Below are 24233 nucleotides of genomic sequence, written 5' to 3' on the forward strand. Positions count from 1 at the left end.
GACGAGCCGTACCCATGTGTCCTTTCTTTACCGCTGTGACTTGAATTCTAGAAAATTAAACAGAATTCAACATTAACATAAAACCTTAAAAACAAGGAGGGGGGGGTGGGACAAGCACCTCCGGGACCCAGAGAGGGAGAAGATGAGGAGAGGGCGGCAACGAACCACTATATATCTCCTGAAGAGGCTGTAATGTACTTTCCACCCATTTCATTGGCCCTACAAATTTAAACCCCGCCCCGTCACCCCATTAGCTAGTTGGCAGGAGGGAAGAAGCATGATCTGAAACCTTAAGGGAATGAGGGATAGGGGGCGCCGCAGTCAGAGGTACCCTCCTTACACAGTACAGTGTCTGCCATACTTGCTACTCCCCTAGATGAATTAGTCAAGAGGTGTTGTTTCCAAAATGGGAAAACTTGTGGAGGTTCTGCTGTTTTGGCATGTCGGGAGCTCGCAAACCATAACAGTAAAATCTGCACTATAGTATGGTGCTCCTTCCCTTCTGAGCTTTGCACTGTGCCTGAGAAGTAGTTACCGATTACAAGTAGAGTATTGGCACACTCAGGAGAAATTGCACAACAAACTGAGTAGACCATTTTTTTCCTATTAGCCCTTGTAAAAATAAAAAAATTTGGGGCTAAAACAACATTTTGGTGATAAAAATGTAATTTATTTTTCTTCACCGCTCAGTGGTATAACATTCCGTGAGGCACATGTGGTGTCCACATGCACATGCTTACTGCATTCCTGGATGAATTCAGCGTGGGGGGGGGTGTTGTTTGTAAAATAGGGGGTTTCTTCTGTTCTGGCAACTCAGGGGCTCTGCCAATGTGACATGGCACCTTCAAACCATTTTAGGAAAATCTGAACAACTCCAATATGGCGCTTCCTACGTATGTAGTGTTTGCAACCTATTCCAGCCAACATAGAGTCCCTTGCCTCCAAAAGTCATGTCGTGTGGTCCGTGACCGCTCCTGGCATGTAGTTCCGGATTTCAGCTGTAATAATCAGCTGACACCCTGCGGCGATCGGCCCATCCAATGGGATTAAGCGGTTAATGAGCCGTGTCACATGACTTAGGATAATAGCCAAACCAGAATTTCCATTTTCAAAAATGATGCAGATGTATAGTAAACATGTGGGAATGTATTAACTATTTTGTGCAAAAACTCTCTGGTTTAAGGGCATAAAAATTAAAAGTTTGAACATTGCGAAATTTTCAAAGTTGGCACCAAATTTCTGATATTTTCACAAACTCCAAAAATATTGTCTTAAGTGTACCACGTATATGAAGTGCAATGCCAGATTCACAGGGATGTGTTAAAGCGATCCAGATTACGCGATTACCTTATAAAGTGACACTGGTCAGAATTGAAGAAATTGGCTGTCATGAAGGGAAAACAGGCGTTAGACGATGATTGTTAAAGGGTTTATTGTGACCTGAAATGTTGAATTCTAGTTTATGCATAATGGAATACTAGAAGACGGAACAGTTATTCCTTGATGTATAACTTGAGTGTCATGTTATCGCGTAACTATCAATATAACTGTGACAAGAATTACATCTCTGCAAAAAGTTATATGCTGTGTGCAGACGGTGTTCCACTCTTTTGGTTTTAATTCCCATTTTTTGTATCAATTTCTCTTTATCCAGGAAATACGTTATTCCCATCTCATCATTGCAACTGGAAGTGATGGTCCATTCCCTGGAAAATTTAACAAGGCAACGACCAAAGAAATGGCCATTCAAGTATATGAAGATCTAGTGAAGGAGGTGAGCAAAATAACCGACGTCATCAATCTGTGGCTGCAATTCCAGTAAAACGGCAAGCTGTTCTAATGAATTCCGTGTCAGGAGGTAGAATGCTTTACAAAAAGAAAGATAGGTCAGAGAGCTGTGACTGAAATCCTACCTAGGTAGACAGAGTTTACCTTTGATTGGCGTCTATGACCTCGGACATCGGTTACATTCCAAAACTGTAATGTACAAATTATTGCTGTGCCACAGGTTTCTAATGCTAAATATTTGTGACCACCACCACAAAGAAGCCTTCATTCAGCAGCACTTTGCTGGCCATCGATTTCCAATGTTATTTCTCTGATGGTGATCCAATAATCTGTGAGATGTGTGTCGGCTCACCAGTGTGGTATATATGTGTATACCTGTGTCCGCAACAGTATAATATTGTACCTGTTCTAAATGGATTTGAGCAGCTGCAGTAATGGTGTTGTTTGGTCACAAGATATCGCTGTGGCTTAGGCATTACTGATAGACTCTAAGATGCAAAATTATTGTCAGGCGGAGCTACAGTCTGAGGTGATGTGAAACGCTGGAAGAGGAAGTGCGGCCATCTTAAGGGCAGTCTGCAGTTATTGAGAATAGCGAGTATGCAAATTCTCTTTAGAAAGGAAGAGGCCTAGAACTCTAGTGCCACCTATTGGAACTACCAACCCTAAAAGTCAATATTGACCCTTTAACAAGCCTTTGTCACATGACTTAGGATAAAAGCCGTGTTTTGCTCTAAACTCTACGTAGAGCGTGGGCAGCTTCTCAGGAGAAGAGTGAGCATGTCGATTCTTTTAACTTTTTCAGGGTTTCCAAACCATGAAGTGGTTGAAGAAAACCTGTCAGCAGGATTTAGCCTTATACATTAACCCCTTCCTGACATGCGCCATACATATACGGCACTGCAGGAGATGCGTTCACACAAACCGCTGTGTAGGTATGAAGCCGTGATTGCGCTGGCTCAAGCTAAGCGCCACCGCAATCAGGTGCGGGCGGCATATGTGAGAGCTGACACCCTGCAGCAACGCTCACGATCGGTGACGTTTAACCCCTCTGATGCTGCTGTCAATAGTGACAGTGACATCGAGTAGCATCGTAGAGGGAGTGAGTTCCCTGTCTGATTCCATCAGCACAATACATTTATCTATGTAAAAAGAAACAAACAAAAGATTACACACATTTCTTATCACCGCTTCTGGAACAACCCATCCTATAAAACTATCCACCAGTTCACTGAAGGGGATGATTCCGTAAAAAAAAATAAAATAAAAAGCGAGGAAAAAACTGTGCTTTATCATTATTCTGTGTAACATAATGTGCAATAAAATGCGATCAAAAAGACGAATGTAAATTAAAATGGTACCGCTAGCGGTGCCGTCAGATAGGTAATAGGAGTTCCCAGGGAGACACTGCGCACATGCTGCTCAGTGTCTCTGCTGGATGACAGGCTGTATGGTTGCATCCTTCAACCATGAAGCCTGCCATCTAGATGTAGCAGAGCTAGACCAGTTGTGGGACAAATGGATTATCATCTTCTCTGCGCAAAGGTGAGGAATATTGTTGTTTGTTTTTTTAAAACTCTTTTGCAGAAGACAATGGCATCGGAGGAATGGGCAAGGTTGTAAGTATGGTTTAATTAAGTTTTATTAATGGGGAATATGGGGTTAGTAATGGGGGTGTCTTATAGATGCCTCTCCGTTACTAACCTTGGGGCTTGCTGTCACCTGACAATACAAAAGTGACATCAACCCCCCCCCAACTATCAATCCACTTGCTACCACTACAGGGCAAGTGGGAAGAACGAGGCTAAGTGCCAGAATTGCACATCTTATAGATGCGCCATTTCTGAGGAAGCTGAGAGCTGATGTTTTTAGTCTGGAGGGGCAGTATCCATAGCCCCTTCCTATGCTATTAATATCAGCCTGCAGCTGTCTGCATAACCTTTTCTGGTTGTTAATTATAGTGGGACCCTACCTAATTTTTTTGGGGGGTCCCCCATTTTAATAGCCAGTAAAGGCTAAGTTTACAGCTGTGAGCTGATATTAATGGCCTGGGAAGCCCCATGGGTATTACCCCCTTCTCAGGATATAAACATCGGCCCCCAGCCATCAGCTTTCCTCTTTGCTGGTTAAGAAATTAACATGGGAGTCCACAACGTTTTTTTTCTGAAAAATAATCTATTAAATACATGTACAGTACGTTGCACACACTGTACTAATTGTATATGTCACTGACATCTATATATCTACCTATTATATGTGTATTTCCTGTATGTAATCCATCTGTGCTGTCCTGTCAGCTCCTGCTGTGATTTTAAAGTTTGTGGCTGCTGAATTGCCAGCTTTTTTCTATCTATCTATCTATCTATCTATCTATCTATCTATCTATCTATCTATCTATCTATCTATCTATGTAGTGTATATATACAGTTAGGTCCATATATATTTGGACAGAGACAACATTTTTCTAATTTTGGTTATAGACATTACCACAATAAATTTTAAACAAAACATTTCAGATGCCGTTGAAGTTCAGACTTTCAGCTTTTATTTGAGGGTATCCACATTAAAATTGGATGAAGGGTTTAGGAGTTTCAGCTCCTTAACATGTGCCACCCTGTTTTTAAAGGGACCAAAAGTAATTGGACAGATTCAATAATTTTAAATAAAATGTTCATTTCTAGTACTTGGTTGAAAACCCTTTGATGGCAATGACTGCCTGAAGTCTTGAACTCATGGACATCACGAGACGCTGTGTTTCCTCCTTTTTGATGCTCTGCCAGGCCTTCACTGCTGTGGTTTTCAGTTGTTGTTTGTTTGTGGGCCTTTCTGTCTGAAGATCAGTCTTTAACAAGTGAAATGCATGCTCAATTGGGTTGAGATCAGGTGACTGACTTAGCCATTCAAGAATATTCCACTTCTTTGCTTTAATAAACTACTGGGTTGCTTTGGCTTTGTTTTGGGTCATTGTCCATCTGTAGTATGAAACGACGACCAATCAGTTTGGCTGCATTTGGCTGGATCTGAGCACACAGTATGTCTCTGAATACCTTAGAATTCATTGGGCTGCTTCTGTCCTGTGTCACATCATCAATAAACACTAGTGACCCAGTGCCACTGGCAGCCATGCATGCCCAAGCCATCACACTGCCTCTGCCGTGTTTTACAGTTGATGTGGTATGCTTTGGATCATGAGCTGTGCCACGCCTTCACCATAATTTTCTCTTTCCATCATTCTGGTAGAGGTTGATCTTGGTTTCATCTGTCCAAAGAATGTTCTTCCAGAACTGTGCTGGTTTTTTTAGATGTTTTTTTAGCAAAGTCCAGTCTAGCCTTTTTATTCTTGATGCTTATGAGTGGCTTGCACTTGCAGTGAACCCTCTGTATTTACTTTCATGCAGTCTTCTCTTTATGGTAGATTTGGATATTGATATGCCTACCTCCCGGAGAGTGTTGTTCACTTGGTTGGCTGTTGTGAAGGGGTTTCTCTTCACCATGGAGATTATTCTGCGATCATCCACCACTGTTGTCTTCCGTGGGTGCCTAGGTCTTTTTGCATTGATGAGTTCACCAGTGCTTTCTTTCCTTCTCAGGATGTACTAAACTGTAGATTTTGCCACTCCTAATATTGTAGCAATTTCTCGCATGGGTTTTTTCTGTTTTCGCAGCTTAAGGATGGCTTTTTTCACCTGCATGGAGAGCTCCTTTGACCGCATGTTTACTTCACAGCAAAACCTTCAAAATGCAAGCACCACTCCTGAAATCAACTCCAGGCCTTTTATCTGCTTAATTGAGAATTACATAACGAAGGGATTGCACACACCTGTCCATAAAATAGCCTTGGAGTCAATTGTCCAATTACTTTTGGTCCCTTTAAAAACAGGGTGGCACATGTTAAGGAGCTGAAACTCCCAAACCCTTCATCCAGTTTTAATGTGGATACCCTCAAATGAAAGCTGAAAGTCTGAACTTCAACTGCATCTGAATTGTTTTGTTTAAAATTCATTGTGGAAATGTCTATAACCAAAATTAGAAAAATGTCGTCTATGTCCAAATATATATGGACCTAACTGTACATATATATATCTAATCTATGTGTATATATCTATTCTATTCTAACCCGTCAATGCTGTGATTTTACTGTACGCGGCAGATGAATTGCCAGCGTTTCAAAGAACATTGATGCTTAAAAATCAGACAGCATTCGGTCCGAGTGCTGTGTGATTTAAAAAAAAAAAAAAATTTCTCGCACCCATAGGCTTGCATTGATGAATCTCGGCCATATCTCGGTGTCAATCGCAGCCTGCTGCAATTTTACACATCAAGTGCACATGAGAAAAACAACGCTGATGAGAGCTGCCCCATAGATTAACACTGGTCCGAGTGCTTTTTCGATGTTTTCTCGCATAGCACTCGACCGTATTCTACGGTAGTGTGACTCCGGCCTAATTCTCTGAAATACGTGATTAAGACAGAGCTCATGGAAGAAGATTCACTATAATGAGGCAGATGGAGGCACTGTGGATGCCAAAGGACCTGTGATTTGGCGATGTCCGTCTTCTTAAGCGAGCATACAAGCACGTTTGACCCACATTTTTGTGCACTTCTGGTGAAGGACAAAGTTGAACAGAGGCCAGAAGGAGTCTAGAGTAACTCTGTCTCATTATAGTGGGTGTCTCCCTCTGAGTTTTCATCTAAACAGTGCTGTACTGTCATATGTAGTGTATTTCTACACTCAGCAGAAATTGTAGGACAAATGTAAAATTTGGAGCTAACACACAGTCTTGGTGGTAAAAATGTAAATTATTTTTTTGTCACTGCCCAATGGTATAAAATTCTGTGAAACACCTGTGGTGTCAATATAATCACCACAACCCTAGATTAATTTATTGAGAGGTGTAGTTTGTAAAATGACGTCATCTATGGGGGATTCTGCTGTGCTGACACCACAGGGGCTCTACCAATGTAACATGGCACCCTCAAACCCGTGCAGCAAAATCTGCACTGTAATTTGGCGCTCCTTCCCTTCCTTCTGAGCCTTGCACTGTGCCTCAAAAGTAGTTTACGACTGTAACAGCGTGTCCCTCCCCCGGCCTGTGTCCTGTACTGCAATGTAATCGGGCCCGAGTCAACAACCAGTGGGTGAGTCTGTCTTTGTTCTCAAAAACAAACCAAAAACAGGCAGAGATGCTTACCTGTCTAAATGGGCCTCAATACAATTGCACTAACAGGGTGCAGAGGACCCAAGTAAAATGGCAACTGCACAGGTGCAATACCAAATGAAACAGCCAGCCTTCAATCAGGGATTGGCCGTGTGGCACACCAATGAAAACATATACTCTGTATGTGGCAATGTTCACACAAGGAATGCAGAGCATCTGGTTCTCAGCCTATTAATGACGCCCTATGGCGGGCTGCCCAGTGCTAACTATAATGCATCCTGTGTGAACAGAGACCACAGTGTACTGAACCATTTGGGCCCAACTGCACCCCGAAAAAAATTCAACGTGCAAAAAAAACCATATCAATATATGTAAGGTATTGGTTGATATTCTGCCTTTGTTCTCCTCAGCATAAGACTTATCCAATACAAGCTTGTAGCTTCTGGAAACTTCTTCAGTTAGCCACATAGTCAAAAGTAGAGAAAACACCACAAAAAAACAGGCAAAGGTGCTTACCTGTCTAGGCCTCAAGTCAAATGCACTACTTGAGACCTAGACAGGTAAGCACCTTTGCCTTTTTTTGTGGTGCTTTCTCTAGAATAGTGGAGTTTTTTTCCTCATGTTGTGTTTTTTTCTCTTAGAGTAGGACTGGCAAGTATGAAAACTTGTGACGTGGGTTGCCAGCTTACGTATTGTGGCCATAATATTAACTAATACCTTACATATTTTGATATGTTCTTGTGCACATTTTTTATTTTTACTTTTTGAGGTGCAGTTGGGCCCTGATGGCTTTGTAAGTTGTGGCTGCTGTTCACATGGGACGCATTACAGTTATCACTGGGCAGCCTGCCACAGGGCATTACTAATAGGCTATGATCCAGATGCTGTGCATACTCTGTGTGAACACTGCTGCAGATTATTTATTTGCACTGGTATGCCAAGCGGCCAGTCCCTGATTTTAGGCTGTCTGTCTCATTTGGCTTTAGCGCACCTTTGTAGTTGCCATCTTTACTTGGGCCCGCTGCACCATTATAGTGCATTTGACTTGAGGCCTAGACAGGTAAGCACCTTTGCCTGTTTTTTTGTGGTGTTTTCTCTAGAATAGTGGAGTTTTTTCCTCCTTTTTTTCCTCCTGTTGTGGTTTTTATAGTGAAAAGTAGGGGTGGATCCCAGGACACAGAACAATAGACACATGATTTGGCCCAAGCAGTTGGGTGTTGATGGGCCATGAGCTAGGATCTTATACTGAGGCGAGATCCTGATGCCCGTGTGTGGAGAGTTAAAAGCTACCACGTGGAATGGTGTTATGTCCCTCATCGGTTGGATCCATTTGACTCATCCCAGGATTATTTCTGTCTTTTCCCTGGTGTCGGATTACCGTTTGGCACCCCCGGAACTGTTCCCCTCTTCGTGTGGACTCACTGTGGACTTTAAGAGACACTATTGATATTTTAAGTTCTATGCTCCCTGTCTCAATAAATCCCACTGGATTGGTCATCGGCCTGGTGTCCCTTCATGCTCTGTCGCACACACCTTCACAAACTGGTTAGTAGCGGCGGGATCAGACCAGAAGGAGTGGAGGACAGCAACCCATCAACAACTGGAACCAGAACCTCAGGATACAGGAACTGGACTGTGTTGAGCTTACAAACAAAGGCCTGTGAATTAGGAGTTGGCTACAAAGGGCTGTCCAAGGAGCAACTGATTGAGGCTCTGGAAGAAGCTTGGATTTCCACAGCAAGGGGAGGAAAGACGGGAGCTGGAGATAAATACCCAAAAAGTCAGTGGGTTTTGTGGTATGAGGAGGAGATGGCATTGCTTGGGCATGAGGCCACCATAGAGGATAAGAGAGAGGCCATTCGCACAGCTAAGGAGAGGCAGCGCATGGTGGAAGCAGCTAGAAGCTTCAGACAGACTGTAATCACAGCACCCACCATGAGAGAATTCCCAAGGTTGTCCTGTAAGGACTTTAAGCTGTTTAACAAGGCTGCAGGCGACATTGAGGGCGTCTTCCAGGACTTCGAACACCAGTGTCAATTAATGGAAGTCCCGGAAAGGGAGCGAGTCAGACAGCTAGTGGGGCTCTTAGAGGGTGGCTAATTAATTTACTGCCTAATTACAGTAAAATCTCCCGACGGGGGTTCAGTCTGATTCACATATTTCAGAGATTTAAACAGATATCCCGATGTAAGCGCTCAGTGCAGAGCACAGGATAAATGTGATCCGAGCCTTACTTCTATCTTTGGGAGGCAGAGTGAACAAATCACTAGTAGGTCAAGAATTGGTTTTATTTTTTTTTTTACCTGTTCTTTGGGCGTTATAAGTGAGAAGATGACTATATTCTTCTGGTCAGAACGATTACAGTGACAGAAGATATACAACATTTTTTTATGTTTGGCTGCTGTTACACACTAAAAGACACTTTTTTTTTTTGCAAAAACTAGTTTTGCCATTGCCACATTTTGAGAGCTACAATTTTTCGAGATGGGCGACCCTGAACCGTAAAGCTTGGAGTCCATACCGAACACCTACTGTTCAGACACGGACCTCAAACACGGACTTCACCAGGAAGTCCGTTTTACTGTTCGGGTTCGGCACCCCGAACACCGGGAATTTCTCGCACTGTCATCTGCAAGACAGTGCGAGAAACACCGGCGGCTTTGATCTGCAGTAAGAGTAAGGCGATTCTCATTACTGGAAATCTTATCTAATGAGAGGATTGATATTGGATAGGTTCCCAGCAACAAGAATCACCTTATCGTGGCTTCTGCATACACGTTAATTGGCAAATTTATGCACTAGGTATTCTCAAGGTTTCCTATTTTCTACAGCAGTAGTGCAATTCAAATTTCATATATTTCATGTTTGCATGAACTACAGAGTACAACTTTATTTGTTGGTTATATCTGGAGATGGCTACTCTTAGTTTGCACAAATACACACTGGTCTACTGTATGGAAGTGACGGTCATTTTTTTGTTAAGATGTGGGAATTGCTATGTCCATCATTCCTCGTAAAAGGGTTAATGGTGTTGCAGGCTTTGTGGCCCTCCAGAAAAGGTGTGTGTATACTGACAGAGTAGGTGATACTTAGATTGCACATTGCACACAGGTGGACTTCCTTTCACTAAGCATGTGATTTATGAAGGTAATTGCTTGCACCAGACATTTTTAAAGGCTTTATCGCTAAAGGGGTGAATATTTACACGTGTGCATGCCAATTTTTAGTTTATCCCATAAATTTAACCCCTTAATGACCAGGGTTATTTCAGTTTTTGAATTTCTGTTTTTTGCTCCCCTTCTTCCCAGAGCCATAACTTTTTAAAATTTTTCTGTCAATATGGCCATGTGAGGGCTTGTTTTTTGCGGTACAAGTTGTACTTTTGAACGACACCATTGGTTTTAAAATATTGTCTACTGCAAAACCGGAAAAAATTCCAAGTGCAAAAAGAGTGCAGTTCCACAGTTATATTTTTTTTTTAACATGTTCGCTAAATGATAAAACTGACCTGCCATTATGATTCTACAGGTCATTACAAGTTCACACACACCAAACATGTATGGGTTCTTTTTTATCCAAGTGGTGAAAAAAAAAATCCCCCCCCAAAAAATAGCGCCATTTTCCGAGACCTGTAACGTCTCCGTTTTTTGTGATCTGGGGCTGGGTGAGCCCTCATTTTTTGTGCTGAACAGTCTTTTGATTGCCTGCTATTGCATTTTATTGCAATGTAGCGACAACCAAAAAAAAAAACGTAATTGTGGCATTTTTATTTTTTGGTCGTTATGATGTTTGGGTTAGTTATTTTTCTATAGCATATAGAAAAGCCGCGGAGACACCATCACGTGTTTCTCAACGCAAGCAATAAATAGCTAGGTCTTTCACCGGGAAGGAACAACCACGGGAAGGCAGCATCCAAAAAGGAAAACCACCTATGCTAAAACATGGTATCCATCCACAGACAGCTGTTTCGGGGTATTTGCCCCTCATCAGTGTGGAGTAGGAAACTGGCTATTAGGAGCAGTGTCGGGTGACATCAAGCCCACAGGTTAGTAATGGAGAGGCGTCTATAAGATACCTATCCATTATTAACCCCATAGTGATATTGTACAAAAATACAGACAACCAGAGTAAAGTCCTTTATTTGAAATACTCACACAGACTCCTTTATTGAATGTAAATTTACCATACTTACTGAACGCCTAATCCCCGACGCCCTCATCTCCTGCAAACAATAAAAATAATAATAAACCAACATATAATACTATCCTGTCCAACGTAGTCCACTTAATACCGAGTGTCCCATGGCGATTTCACGTGTAGAACAGTCACATCAGGAGATGTGACAGCTCTCCCCCCCTCTGGCGATACACTGACAGGAGGTAATCGCACCCGCAGTGTATCACTGAGCTGCCATGAGAGTTCACCGGAGTTCATCAGCTCCAGTGCTCTCACACATGCCGCAGAAATTAAAATGCTAGAAATACGGACGGAAATTTACTGATCATGTGCACAGTACTTCAGGATTGTCATTGCATTACCTTGCCTAAGTATTCCATTGCGTTTTTGGACCATTTACATGCATAAAGATGCATTAAAAACACATAGTGTGCAAATAGCCTAAGGCATAATGTGCACACTAATGTTGTTTTGACATTGCTGTGTACTATGTTCATTTGATGGGGAGTTTTTGCATCACTTTTTAATGTATTTTCAGGTGCACATACCCTCACTTCGCAGCTGGTTTTGGCCTTCATTATACTACTTTTTTCCATACATGTCTTTCAAGAGCCATAACTTATTACTCTGTTGTTGTATGAGAGATTGTTTTTTGTGCGCCAAATTGCATTTCTTAATTAGTTTTTTTTTTTTGTGGGGTGGGGGGAGGGTGTTTAAAAAAACTATTATTACAGAATTTTAGGGATTTTATTTTTTGAGTTTCATTTCACTGTGCAGTATAAAGGATATGCTATCTTTACTCTGTTGGTCCGTACACTTATAGCTGTACCAAGTGTTCTTTCTTTTTTAGATGCAGTACTATTACATAATGGGAACACTTCATTTATATCCCCATATTGCAAGACTTTTAGTGTACTTATCTATTTTTCCATTGACAGAGCTCTCCATAACTTTCTATAACTTTTCTTGAGACCTTTTAGGAAGCAGGTTGAACAAATACAGTAATTCTAGTATTGTTGTTGATCAAACTTTTTATACGGGTTATCTACTACTGGATTAGCCATGCTTAATCACTTCAATGCCAGATCCGCACCACTGTTTTCCGAGAATGACTGTGCCGACATTCCAGGAATGGCGCCTCAATGGGAGATGAGTTTGTTTGGTTTTTATTTTATATTGGGCACTGAAGTGATTAGTCAGGAGTTACCCTGTAGTGGAAGGCCCAGTTTAGTCTGCATTACTAAGCTGCCTGACATAGGAACCCATCTGCAACCATATCTATCGCACTGCACAGAGGTGGTCAAAATGGAGACAAGTTGCTATCTAACCACTGAGACACTGCACTTTCTGTTGATGGCATAATCTAAGAAGGTCAGTGACCTGGATCAGAGTTCTCTGCTGCAGGATGTCAGCTGTATGGCTGAAGCACTCCAGTAGAAAAATGGAGCATGTCTCTTATTCATCTTGTAACATGAATGCACCCCTCTAAGGGTCTTTGTCAAGCCCTGAAACTACTTCTCGGAGGATACACTGGAGTTTCTGCACACAGCACTTACAGACTGTATGTGGTGTTTTATAATTATAACTAATCCTTCTGTGGATCCATAGTTCTCCATGCTTTAACCCTCTTTTTTCTAGTGCTGTAGTACAGTCCTTCCATTAACAACTCTGTTCAGTCTAATATACTGTGATCTTGAACTTTCAGGCCACACTCCAGGTCTCCTGGTAATTACGACTCAGATCCAACTTTTCTTTGGTCCCATATAATTAGTTTCTTTCACAGCCCTGACTAGATCCAGATTATAGGTTCTGCTGAGTTTCAGCTCCACATCACATACCCTTCCCTTGTTCCCTCTATGTTAACATATAGGTGCTTCTCACAAAAATAGAATATCATCAAAAAGTTAATTTATTTCAGTTCTTCAATACAAAAAGTGAAACTCGTATATTATATAGAGTCATTGCAGACAGAGTGATCTATTTCAATTCAAGTCATTTAACAATCTATTCAGTTCATTATGTAAATTTATGATTGAGTATAATGTCACATTTACATGTAGCTGAAAAGTGGAGTATTGGAGTTGGTTACTTGTGGGGTCTTCGCACGTCAGTCCAACACTGCCTGTGCAGTCAGGCTCTTGATTTATGCTAACCGGGGCTTGGGCAGTATGTATCAGATGAAAGGTTCCCTGTTAAACTGCTTTACATGTTGAAAAAACTGTTTTTTGTGACATTCCAGCAAAATAAATAAGCCCATATGCATAATGATAACAATAAAACCCAAGAAGTATTGCAGGTCAAGTATATATTCATATTAAAAGCATAAATATATCCATGTGTTCAACAGACGCATAAAATGAGAAGTGTAAATCTAAGTTAATCCCCAGTAGACCGATGAATTAAAGTTCAACACCTACAATACCTATATAATGAACCAATAAATAAATAAAAAGTAATATACAAAGTGACATAATCAACTCCGATGAATACCTTAAGGCCTTGCTCACATTACCGTATAAAAAACGGCTCTGATGTTGCTCCTAAAAAGGTGGACGAGTGGAACCCACAAGGTTCAACTTATGTCAGGCGAGTGCTATGCGAGTGTGCAATTTTTTTTTTCCCGCACCTAGCATCCGTGTGACATTCTTATGCAATCTGTATGAAATGCATCTTTAACATCACCTTTTACATACTGTAATTCTCTTTCATTTAACCTTCGTCCGGCTGAGTAGGTACAATTGTAACTATTCCGTTTTAAAATTGCAATAACTTTTTTTTTCGAAAAGCCGTTGAGGGCTGAAATTTCGTGACATCTCTGCAGTTTTGGTCCAGAATATATTGGCCAACTTTCAATAAAACATATATGAAGGTACAATTGTACGTCTGCAGCCTGTTAACGTTGTAAAATTATGCAGCCTGACGAAGGTTAAAGCTGTTTTTTTGTAACACAATATTTTTCAACACGTGTATGAAGTTTGGGCACTACATGTATTAATAATTGTGTTTATAGATTTTTATTCACATATAATTCTGAATCTGAGAGTATCCCACATATACATATACTGTTTAAGTAAGTACTGGATTCTGGTGTTCCTGTAACAACATACAGATAATTGTTTTTAATTGGTTCTTATTCTCATTATAATTCTCATTTAATTCTCATTATAGATATATTTTTGATCTCATTGTTTTTAACCTGGTATTTAATACAAATTATATGACATAATTTTGAAATAATTTTTTGTACTTTCTGGTCGGTCTTTTTTCTTCTTTTGGTGTTATTGGATCTAGAAGAGTTATGCATGGAGGAATGGGCCAACATACCACCAACAGTGTGTGCCAACCTTGTGAAGACTTACAGAAAATGTTTGACCACTGTCATTGCCAACAAAGGATATATACCAAAATATTGAGATGAACTTTTGTTAATGACCAATACCATAATTTGTAAAATAAATCTTGCCAAATCAGACAAGGTGATTTTCTGGATTTGTTTTCTCATTTTGACTCTCATAGTTGTGGCCTACCTATGATGTCAATTACAGGCCTCTCTCATCTTTTTGAGTGGGAGAACTTGCACAATTAGTGGCTGACTAAATACTTTTTCCCCCAATGTATAAAGCAGCAGTCAGAAAGCAGGGGATCCCAGATGAAGCAGTTTCAAAACATGCAAAGGAAGTTCTTGTTGGGTGAACTTTTTACCTTATGCCAGGGGTCTCAAACTCAGACGGGAAAATGGACCGCACATAGAAAAAATGTGAATAGGAAGGCCCGCATTCAGGAGAAGATTACATTTTCAGTGATACCATTATATTTCTTTTGTTTTTTTGCATGTGTTTTTCATTTTTTAATGGTGTTTATCCTATGGGTTATGGTACAGGTCTTCTTTTTTTGCATCAGTGTTTACATAAAACAGCATTGTTAGTGGCAAAATATTATTCCATTATTTTTTTACTCTTTATTTACCCTTTATTCCCCCAATCGACCATGCAGTAATATAGTTTTATAGTTAGCACCATATAGTATTTCTGGCACCCATCCTGTGATAATGTCCCAAACTTGCAATAATATCCCTTGTCTTGTAATAATATTCATGTCCTGTAATACTGTCTCTTGTCCTGTAATAATGTCCTCTGTCCTGTAATAATGTCCCTCAGCCTGTAATTATGTCCTTTGTCCTGTAATAACAATCTCCGTCGTGCAATAATGTCCTTTAATCCTATATTAATGTTCCTCAGCCTGTAATAATGTCCCCTGCCCTTTAGTAATGTCCCAATCCTGGTCCCATCTTACAGTAATGTCCCAGTCCTTGTTCCCTTCTTATCGAAATGTCCCCATCCTTGTTCCCTTCTTGTAACAATGCCCCCCATTCGGCTGCTCTTTACATACACAAAAAAAATCGTTCTCACCTGACCTCACTCTCTCAGTGAACAGTGTCCCCTTCCTTCTCTACAGCCAGGAAGCTTAGCAATGATGTCCGGATGTCAACGTTAGCTTCTGACCTCTGATTTGCAGTGGCTGATATTGTTAGTGCTGTGCAGAGAGCCAGTCTCTGCTCTGAAATACTGGAAAGACCAGCGGTTGTAAGAAGATCCAGTGAGTCACAAACTGAGACGGAGGCAGAAATAACAACACTTTCTTTACTGAAATAGGGGTTGGAGAAAGATTCAATATTGTATAAAACAGTTTCAGATTTCGCTATTAATTACACTTACTCAGCAAGGGCTAAAATAAATATGCCAATCTGAAAGTTCCCGATTTATGTGTATTACTCTTAAGAAACCGGAAGACATTTACCTAACCACTACTTCAAACAAGGTATTCAATAAACTATATGAGAAACAGGTGAAGAGGTCCGATGGGAACCCCTGGAATGACACACTGAATATAAACTTATCAAAACCAGCAATATCAACATATAAAAGTATAACAGTCATTCCCATATATCTAATCGAGGGATACCCGGGTATCTATCGTTACGGTACCATTAACATTTGGTGGATCCCCACACAGGCCTATGATTTGTGTTGGCTGCAGCAAGCCCCAAAAATCTTCCGTATCAAAAACAACTCCAGGAAAAACAAGGATCCGCATCTTGTCGGCCGACGCCATGCCCACAAGCCAGGAATTAACAGTTTTGTTGCCTCAGTGTACGGTCCAGGGAGAACACTTCACCGGAGCTTATCAGGATCCCCTCAATATGGATGGCACTGTATTCCGACTCTCCTCTAGCAGTCACTCACAATTTCCCTGGCAGCAGACTGCCTGTGTCACGATCCATGTTTCGATCTGTGGCAGCTATGGCTTCTCAGATTAAAACTTTTTTCCTTTCAGGTCATCGGGGGTTAATGCAGTTCCGCCGGTGGCCGCTGCTGTAACTACATTGCTACCTAGTCTGCTGATGTGGTTGGTGACCACTCCCTCCATCCTTCAAAAGGTCATCTCATGCATCAGCTGACTGTTAGTTATACAGGTCCTTTTGAATACCAACTGTGCTGAAGACTGCAGGTTGCTGGTTTAGTGGTGCTTAAGCTGAATGCTGGAACTTGGTGCCTTACTCTGCTGTGCGGTGCATTTCAGCAGAGAAAAGCTAAGTGTTGTTTTGTGTTTCCTTTTAGCTGTGGTGTTTGTCTTACCTTACCTTGTGGTGTTTAGTGCAGCAGTGGGACCAGTGTCTTCACTTGCCAATTCCCTTCTTAGAGATAGGAGCAGGGCAACTGAGGGATTAGGTATCCTGCTTCTTGACGGGGTGAAAGAACCTGTATAGGAATGTTAGAGCAGAGCACATCCTCAGGTGAGTGCAGGAGGTGTCCATTTCCCCGTTCCCTATTGTCAGGGACCACCATTGTTATTGTGTCCCCAGTGTACCCTTGTGTGTTTCACCGTTTTGTGACCGTCCCCTTGTCGGCCGGGTCATGCTAGGACAGTCACTTTGTGACATTATTTTCTGGTGAGCCATGGCTCAAATGCAGGCCTTTGCCCAACTGCTTCAGACCCTCACCAAGGAGTTTAAGGTGCTGCGTGCTGAGGTGGTGCAGCAGCTGCATCAGTCGGTAGGGTTTTGGGTTTCGGCCCAGTTGCAGGTTCAACCAGTACCAATAATATATCTTCCTGTCAGGTTCTCTGGAGGGAGAGATAACTTTTAGATTTTTCAGGAAGCCTGTAAATTGTACATCAGGGAGTGAGGAACAGCGTGTGGGGATTATAATCTCCCTTCTTAAGGGGGATCCCCTTTCTCCCTGCCGGCCGGTTCTCCATCTTTACGGTCGGTGGACAAGTTTTTTGCAGCATTGGCGCTTGTGTATGGGGATCCTGATGGCGTCTCCCTGGCGGAGTCCCGACTGCGTAAAATTAAACAGGGGTGTCGGCCGGCTGAGGGGTACTGCTCGGAGTTCAAGAGGTGGGCCACTGACACACAGTGGAATGATCCTTCCCTTAGGGGCCATTTTAGGCAGGGTCTGTCTCCTAGGTTGCAGGATACTCTTGTGCAGTATGCCGCCCCCAGGTTGTTGGAGGCAGCCATGTCCCTTGCCATCCAGGTATATAGACGCTTGAAGGAGAGACATACATAAAATGTGCCCCCTGTAGTCCTTGCTAGGGAGGGGGACACACCTGAGCAGGCGGAAGAACCCATGCAGGTGGGAGGTGTTGATTCCTAAACGGGGTTGCCTCGGTTCGCCGTGGAGTGGGGGCATGTTTTTACTGTGGGCAGACTGGTCATATTATCGGTGTCTGCCCAGCTCGCCCCAATATACCTGTATTACCTAAGAAGCCACGTCCCCCTGGTCGTGTGGAGGGAGGCGACCAGGGAGTGTATATTTCCTCCATTTCTTCCCCTCAGTGTACCTTGTCTGCTGAAGTAGTAGTTGGCAGGGTAACTGAGTGTATACTGGTGCTTGTGAACAGTGGAGCAGGTGTCAATCTGGTGGTTGCTCATTTTGTCCAGACCCATGGCCTGAGGTGTCTGGACAAAATGCTAAACCCCTAAGCGTCTAGGCCATTGACTCTGTAACACTCAGCCAGGGGTGGGTGACCCAAGTCGTGAATGATATACACCTGTATATAGGAACTCGTCATGAGGAGTTCCTGTCGTGCTACGTCTTGGATGGAATGCCAACACCCATTGTTTTAGGACTCCCTTGGTTGAAAAAACACAATCCAGTCATAGATTGGCGGTCAAGGGAAGTGGTCAGGTGGGATCATTCTTGTGAGGGCTGCTGCCTGGGGGCTGCTGTCTCTGCCGTCCTTCTACAACCCACCCCTTCTCCAGTGGGGGCAACAGAGGTGCTGCCAGGGAGTAGAGGCAGGACTCAACCCTCACTCCAAGCTCTCACTACAAGCTAATCCTGAGTGTCGGAGTCCTCTTAGGAGGAGGAGTCAAGGGAGGGTGGTAGTTCCCTCTGAGCTTTGTGGGGATGTGAGTGTGGCTACACAGGGGGATGCCTCTGTTGTCAATTCCTCAAAGAATTCACCGTCTTGTGGCAAACGCATTCATGGAACTAAACATTCAGGTCCGGACCTGTGTGTGAATGAGTACGTATGGGTGTCCACCAAAAACATCAGGTGGAAGTGTGCAACTGGGACCTGGAATTCCAGGGTGATTGGGCCATATCGAGTGTCAGCCATTCTCAGCCCAGGAACTTTTCAGTTGGAATTGCCCCCAGTTATCCATGTACACAACTCATTTCCCAGGTCGGCGCTCTAGAGATTTGTGGCGCCTCCGGAGCCTACGTTGTTGGCATTTCCATCAAGCCGCGTTTACCTTAAACCTGAGGTTCTGGTGACTGCCAAGGTCAACTCTGTTGGATTGAGGCGTCCTCACCGTAGGTTGTTGTCTGTGAGGTCCGATGTAGAGGGTCTAGAGGCCCCTCATTGAAAGGCAGGTACTGTCATGATCCATGTTTGGTTCTGTGGCAGATCTGGCCTCTCAGATTAAATTTTTTTCCTTTCAAGTCAATGGGGGGGTTAATGCAGTCCCCCCCCCCCTCGGTGGCTGCTGGTGTAATTATATTGCTGCCTGGTCTGCCGATGTGGCTTGTGACCACTCCCTCCATCCTTCAAAAGGTCACCTGATGCATTAACTGACTGTTGGTTACACAGGTCCTTTTGGACACCAACCGTGCTGAAGACTGGAGGTTGCTGGTTCAGTGGTGCTTCAGTTGAATGCTGAAACTTGGTGCCTTTCTCTGTTGTGCGGTGCATCTCAGCAGAGAAAAGCTAAGTGTTGTTTTTTGTTTCCTTTTAGCTGTGGTGTTTGTCTTACCTTACCTTGTGTTGTTTAAGTGCAGCGGTGGGACCAATGTCTTCACTTGCCAATTCCCTACTTAGGGATAGGAGCAGGGCAACTGAGAGATTAGGTATCCTGCTCGGTGATGGCTTGAAAGAACCCATATAGGGAAGTTAGTAAGAGCAGGGCACAGCCTAAGGTGAGTGCAGGAGGTGCCCATTTCCCCATTCCCTATTGTGTACCCTTGTGTCCCCCAGTTTACCCTTGTGTGTTTCACCATTTTGTGACTGTCCCCTCGTCGGGTCGGGTCACGCTAGGACAGTCACTTCGTGACAGCCTGCTTCTTCACCCTCTTCACGGGAAGGTTGTCCTCTGCCATTTTCCAGCTACTGGCTGACTGGCCCTTTCAACACCAGGTCTCTAGCCCAACACAGCATGGACTTCACAGAGCTTCAGAGTCACACAACCCCCACATGCTCCCCACTTGTCCCCAAAGCATGGACTCAGGTTCTCCAGAGCAAGGCATTAGCAACCCCCCCAACAGAGTTCAGACCTCTCACCAGCATCTCTTATCTGTGTCACACACAACAGACTCTAATCCTCCCTCCCCTTCACCTTGGTCCTGCTTCCAAGCCTGTGGGGTCTCCCAGCCTGCCCCTGCTCTCAGCTCTGGCAGGCGAAAACCGCAGGGTCCTAATGCTCTCCTGATGCTATCACACTCTTACAATACATTTCAATTGAATGTGCATATGAGGACACACATTCAGTTGAAAAGAAGCACTGATGTCAGCGGTCCCCTGTCTCAGGGGCCCGAGGGCCACACCGTGGAACCTCGGGGGCTGCATGTGGCCCGCGGGCTGTGTGTTTGAGACCACTGTCTTATGCAATCAGCTTTCACTGGTTTCTGACTACGATTTTTTTTTATCTGGCTATTTAATATTATTTTCCCTGCATTTTTGATTTTTAGGTTGTATTGCTTTTACTTTGGGGGTAATGGCATACTTCTGAACAGCAGTATATTTATATGTCAGTGTTTTTTTCTTTATAGAGAAGGATTTATTAAAAGTGTCACATGGCTTGGCCTTTTATTAGGCCCTGTGGTGCCGTGCACATTTCATCGGCACCCTGCAATCAAGGTACATGTAGCTTACAGGGTGACAAGAGGGGGGGCCCTCCATATTGTTAATAACTACAATTCACAATACAATTATAACAGTTAATAAGAGCATAATATTAACTTTGTTCTTATGTTCCCCAAAGGTCCAAAAAGCTAACCATGTGGTGATTGTTGGTGGAGGCGTAGCTGGAGTTGAGATGGCTGCCGAGGTGAAAACTGACTATCCTGAAAAAGAGGTAGCATATTAGTGTGAATCCTTTCAGATGACAGATTGTGATTTCAGTATTATGTACAGCTATAAAAACTTTCAACTTTCTGTATTACACTAGGTTTAGAAAGTTTGATAAAACCCAGATACTTTGCTGCTTGGTGTGAATGGGATGTTCATCTTCCTTTTTAAAAGGCAACTCCAGTTAAATAGCTGACAGAATTTCCTGCCAGACTGTAGATGCTAGATGTTGCCTACTTCATAGCTGGGCTCTAAGTTGCCGTATAAAATGTATTTAGTCAGGGTCCTAAAATGAGCTACTGCATGTCACATCTGATTCATGGCTACTTATTGTTGCCTTCACATGCGTTTTCTACTTTTCTCTGCATAGGTGACTTTGATACATTCAAAAATTGCTTTAGCGGATGTAGAGCTGCTGCCACATGTAAGGGAGACTATAAAGGATATCCTTTTGGAAAAAGGAGTTAAGTTAGTTTTGGGTAAGTAAACTTAATCTAAATAAACCTTAATAGAGTCTGTGCACACGTTGCAGTTTTGTTTTTCTTTGCGCTCAGATTTGTCACAAAACCTGAAGGATTTTCTAGTGCCAGCAAAGTGAATGACATTCCTGAAGTCTCATGTACACATTTGTTATTTTTTCCTTGCAGATTTAAATCTGCAGCATGTCAATTCTTTGTGTTTTTGCTGCAGTTGGGGAAAATCTGCACCAAAAATGCATGTAAAAAACAAGCATATTTCTTGCAGCGGTTTTTCTGCCAAGAGATGCAGAAATGGTGCCGAAATTTCTGCTGCAAATAGTTAAAGGGAACCTGACACCAGGATTGGCCGATACAGGTTACGGCCACTGCCTTTCAAGGCTTATGTACAGCATTCTATAATGCTGTATATCTGCCCCCGACCCGACCTGTAAGAGAAGAAAAATAACTTTTATTATACTCACCTGAGGGGCAGTCCGGTCTGAGGGGTGTCGCTCTTCTTGGTCCGGTGCCTCCCATCTTCTTGTGATGCCGGCCTCCTTCTTGGTTCATGTGGATGACGTGTCCCTGCTTCACCACACAGTCTTACAGCTTGGGTTGGGGGCTTATATACAGCATTATAAATTCCCTTTAATGTGTGCACATCTGGATCAGCTCTTTTAGGTGCCCCTCTAATTCTATTTTTTTGTGATGTTCTCATTTCTATGCCAATATGACAAAAATGGACGGCACTATCTGAATAACTGAGACATCCAAAAATTATTCTCTCAGGTGTTTTACGACAAAATTATTATTAGCCATGCTGCATGATCAGGGTGCTCTTCCAGAAAACAACAATATAATGCTCTTCTATTTGTGAAGAAAAGAAGAAGGCACTCGCCAATCTAAAACTTCCAACTCTTTATTGTAAAATCTTCATTTAACCCCTTCATGACCCAGCCTATTTTGACCTTAAAGACCTTGCCGTTTTTTGCAATTCTGACCAGTGTCCCTTTATGAGGTAATAACTCAGGAACGCTTCAACGGATCCTAGCGGTTCTGAGATTGTTTTTTCGTGACATATTGGGCTTCATGTTAGTGGTAAATTTAGGTCAATAAATTCTGCGTTTATTTGTGATAAAAACGGAAATTTGGCGAAAATTTTGAAAATTTCGCAATTTTCACATTTCGAATTTTTATTCTGTTAAACCAGAGAGATATGTGACACAAAATAGTTAATAAATAACATTTCCCACATGTTTACTTTACATCAGCACAATTTTGGAAACAAAATTTTTTTTTGTTAGGAAGTTATAAGGGTTAAAATTTGACCAGCGATTTCTCATTTTTACAACAAAATTTACAAAACCATTTTTTTTAGGGACCACCTCACATTTGAAGTCAGTTTGAGGGGTCTATATGGCTGAAAATACCCAAAAGTGACACCATTCTAAAAACTGCACCCCTCAAGGTACTCAAAACCACATTCAAGAAGTTTATTAACCCTTCAGGTGCTTCACAGCAGCAGAAGCAACATGGAAGGAAAAAATGAACATTTAACTTTTTAGTCACAAAAATTATTTTTTAGCAACAATTTTTTTATTTTCCCAATGGTAAAAGGAGAAACTGAACCACGAAAGTTGTTGTCCAATTTGTCCTGAGTACGCTGATACCTCATATGTGGGGGTAAACCACTGTTTGGGCGCACGGCAGGGCTTGGAAGGGAAGGAGCGCCATTTGACTTTTTGAATCAAAAATTGGCTGCACTCTTTAGCGGACACCATGTCACGTTTGGAGAGCCCCCGTGTGCCTAAAAATTGGAGCTCACCCACAAGTGACCCCATTTTGGAAACTAGACGCCCCAGGGAACTTATCTAGATGCATAGTGAGCACTTTGAACCCCCAGGTGCTTCACAAATTGATCCGTAAAAATGAAAAAGTACTTTTTTTTCACAAAAAAATTCTTTTAGCCTCAATTTTTTCATTTTCACATGGGCAACAGGATAAAATGGATCCTAAAATGTGTTGGGCAATTTCTCCTGAGTACGCCGATACCTCATATGTGGGGGTAAACCACTGTTTGGGCACATGGTAAGGCTCGGAAGGGAAGGAGCGCCATTTGACTTTTTGAATGAAAAATTATTTCCATCGTTAGCGGACACCATGTCGCGTTTGGAGAGCTCCTGTGTGCCTAAACATTGGCGCTCCCCCACAAGTGACCCCATTTTGGAAACTAGACCCCCCAAGGAACTTATTTAGATGCCTAGTGAGCACTTTAAACCCCCAGGTGCTTCACAAATTGATCCGTAAAAATGAAAAAGTACTTTTTTTTCACAAAAAAATTCTTTTCGCCTCAATTTTTTCATTTTCACATGGGCAGTAGGATAAAATGGATCATAAAATTTGTTGGGCAATTTCTCCCGAGTACGCCGATACCTCATATGTGGGGGTAAACCACTGTTTGGGCACACGGCAGGGCTCGGAAGGGAAGGCGCGCCATTTGACTTTTTGAATGGAAAATTAGCTCCAATCATTAGCGGACACCATGTCACGTTTGGAGAGCCCCTGTGTGCCTAAACATTGGAGATCCCCCAGAAATGACCCCATTTTGGAAACTAGACCCCCAAAGGAACTAATCTAGATGTGTGGTGAGGACTTTGAACCCCCAAGTGCTTCACAGAAGTTTATAACGCAGAGCCATGAAAAAAAAAAAAAATTATTTTCTCAAAAATGATCTTTTAGCCTGCAATTTTTTATTTTACAAAGGGTAACAGGAGAAATTTTACCCCAAAAGTTGTTGTCCAGTTTCTCCTGAGTACGCTGATACCCCATATTTGGGGGTAAACCACTGTTTGGGCACATGCCGGGGCTCGGAAGTGAAGTAGTGACATTTTGAAATGCAGACTTTGATGGAATGCTCTGTGGGCGTCACGTTGCGTTTGCAGAGCCCCTGATGTGGCTTAACAGTAGAAACCCCCCACAATTGACCCCATTTTGGAAACTAGACCCCGAAAGGAACTTATCTAGATGTGTGGTGAGCACTTTGAACCCCCAAGTGCTTCATAGAAGTTTATAATGCAGA

The 24233-nt window shown here is 42.5% G+C and overlaps 1 protein-coding gene across 3 annotated transcripts in view; it reads left to right on the forward strand.

The window, feature by feature from the left end:
* The window catches only part of AIFM2 (AIF family member 2), a 141750-nt gene that overhangs the window by 83738 nt on the left and 33779 nt on the right, over positions 1–24233 (forward strand). For all 3 annotated transcript variants that reach the window (XM_069753218.1, XM_069753221.1, XM_069753222.1), the window contains exons 4-6: positions 1655–1774; positions 20611–20703; positions 21067–21175. In XM_069753218.1, the coding sequence (XP_069609319.1) occupies positions 1655–1774; positions 20611–20703; positions 21067–21175 (322 nt within the window). The remainder of the gene's footprint in view (positions 1–1654; positions 1775–20610; positions 20704–21066; positions 21176–24233) is intronic.

The sequence above is a fragment of the Ranitomeya imitator genome, chromosome 2 (assembly GCF_032444005.1).
Source record: "Ranitomeya imitator isolate aRanImi1 chromosome 2, aRanImi1.pri, whole genome shotgun sequence".
Taxonomy (NCBI): domain Eukaryota; kingdom Metazoa; phylum Chordata; class Amphibia; order Anura; family Dendrobatidae; genus Ranitomeya; species Ranitomeya imitator.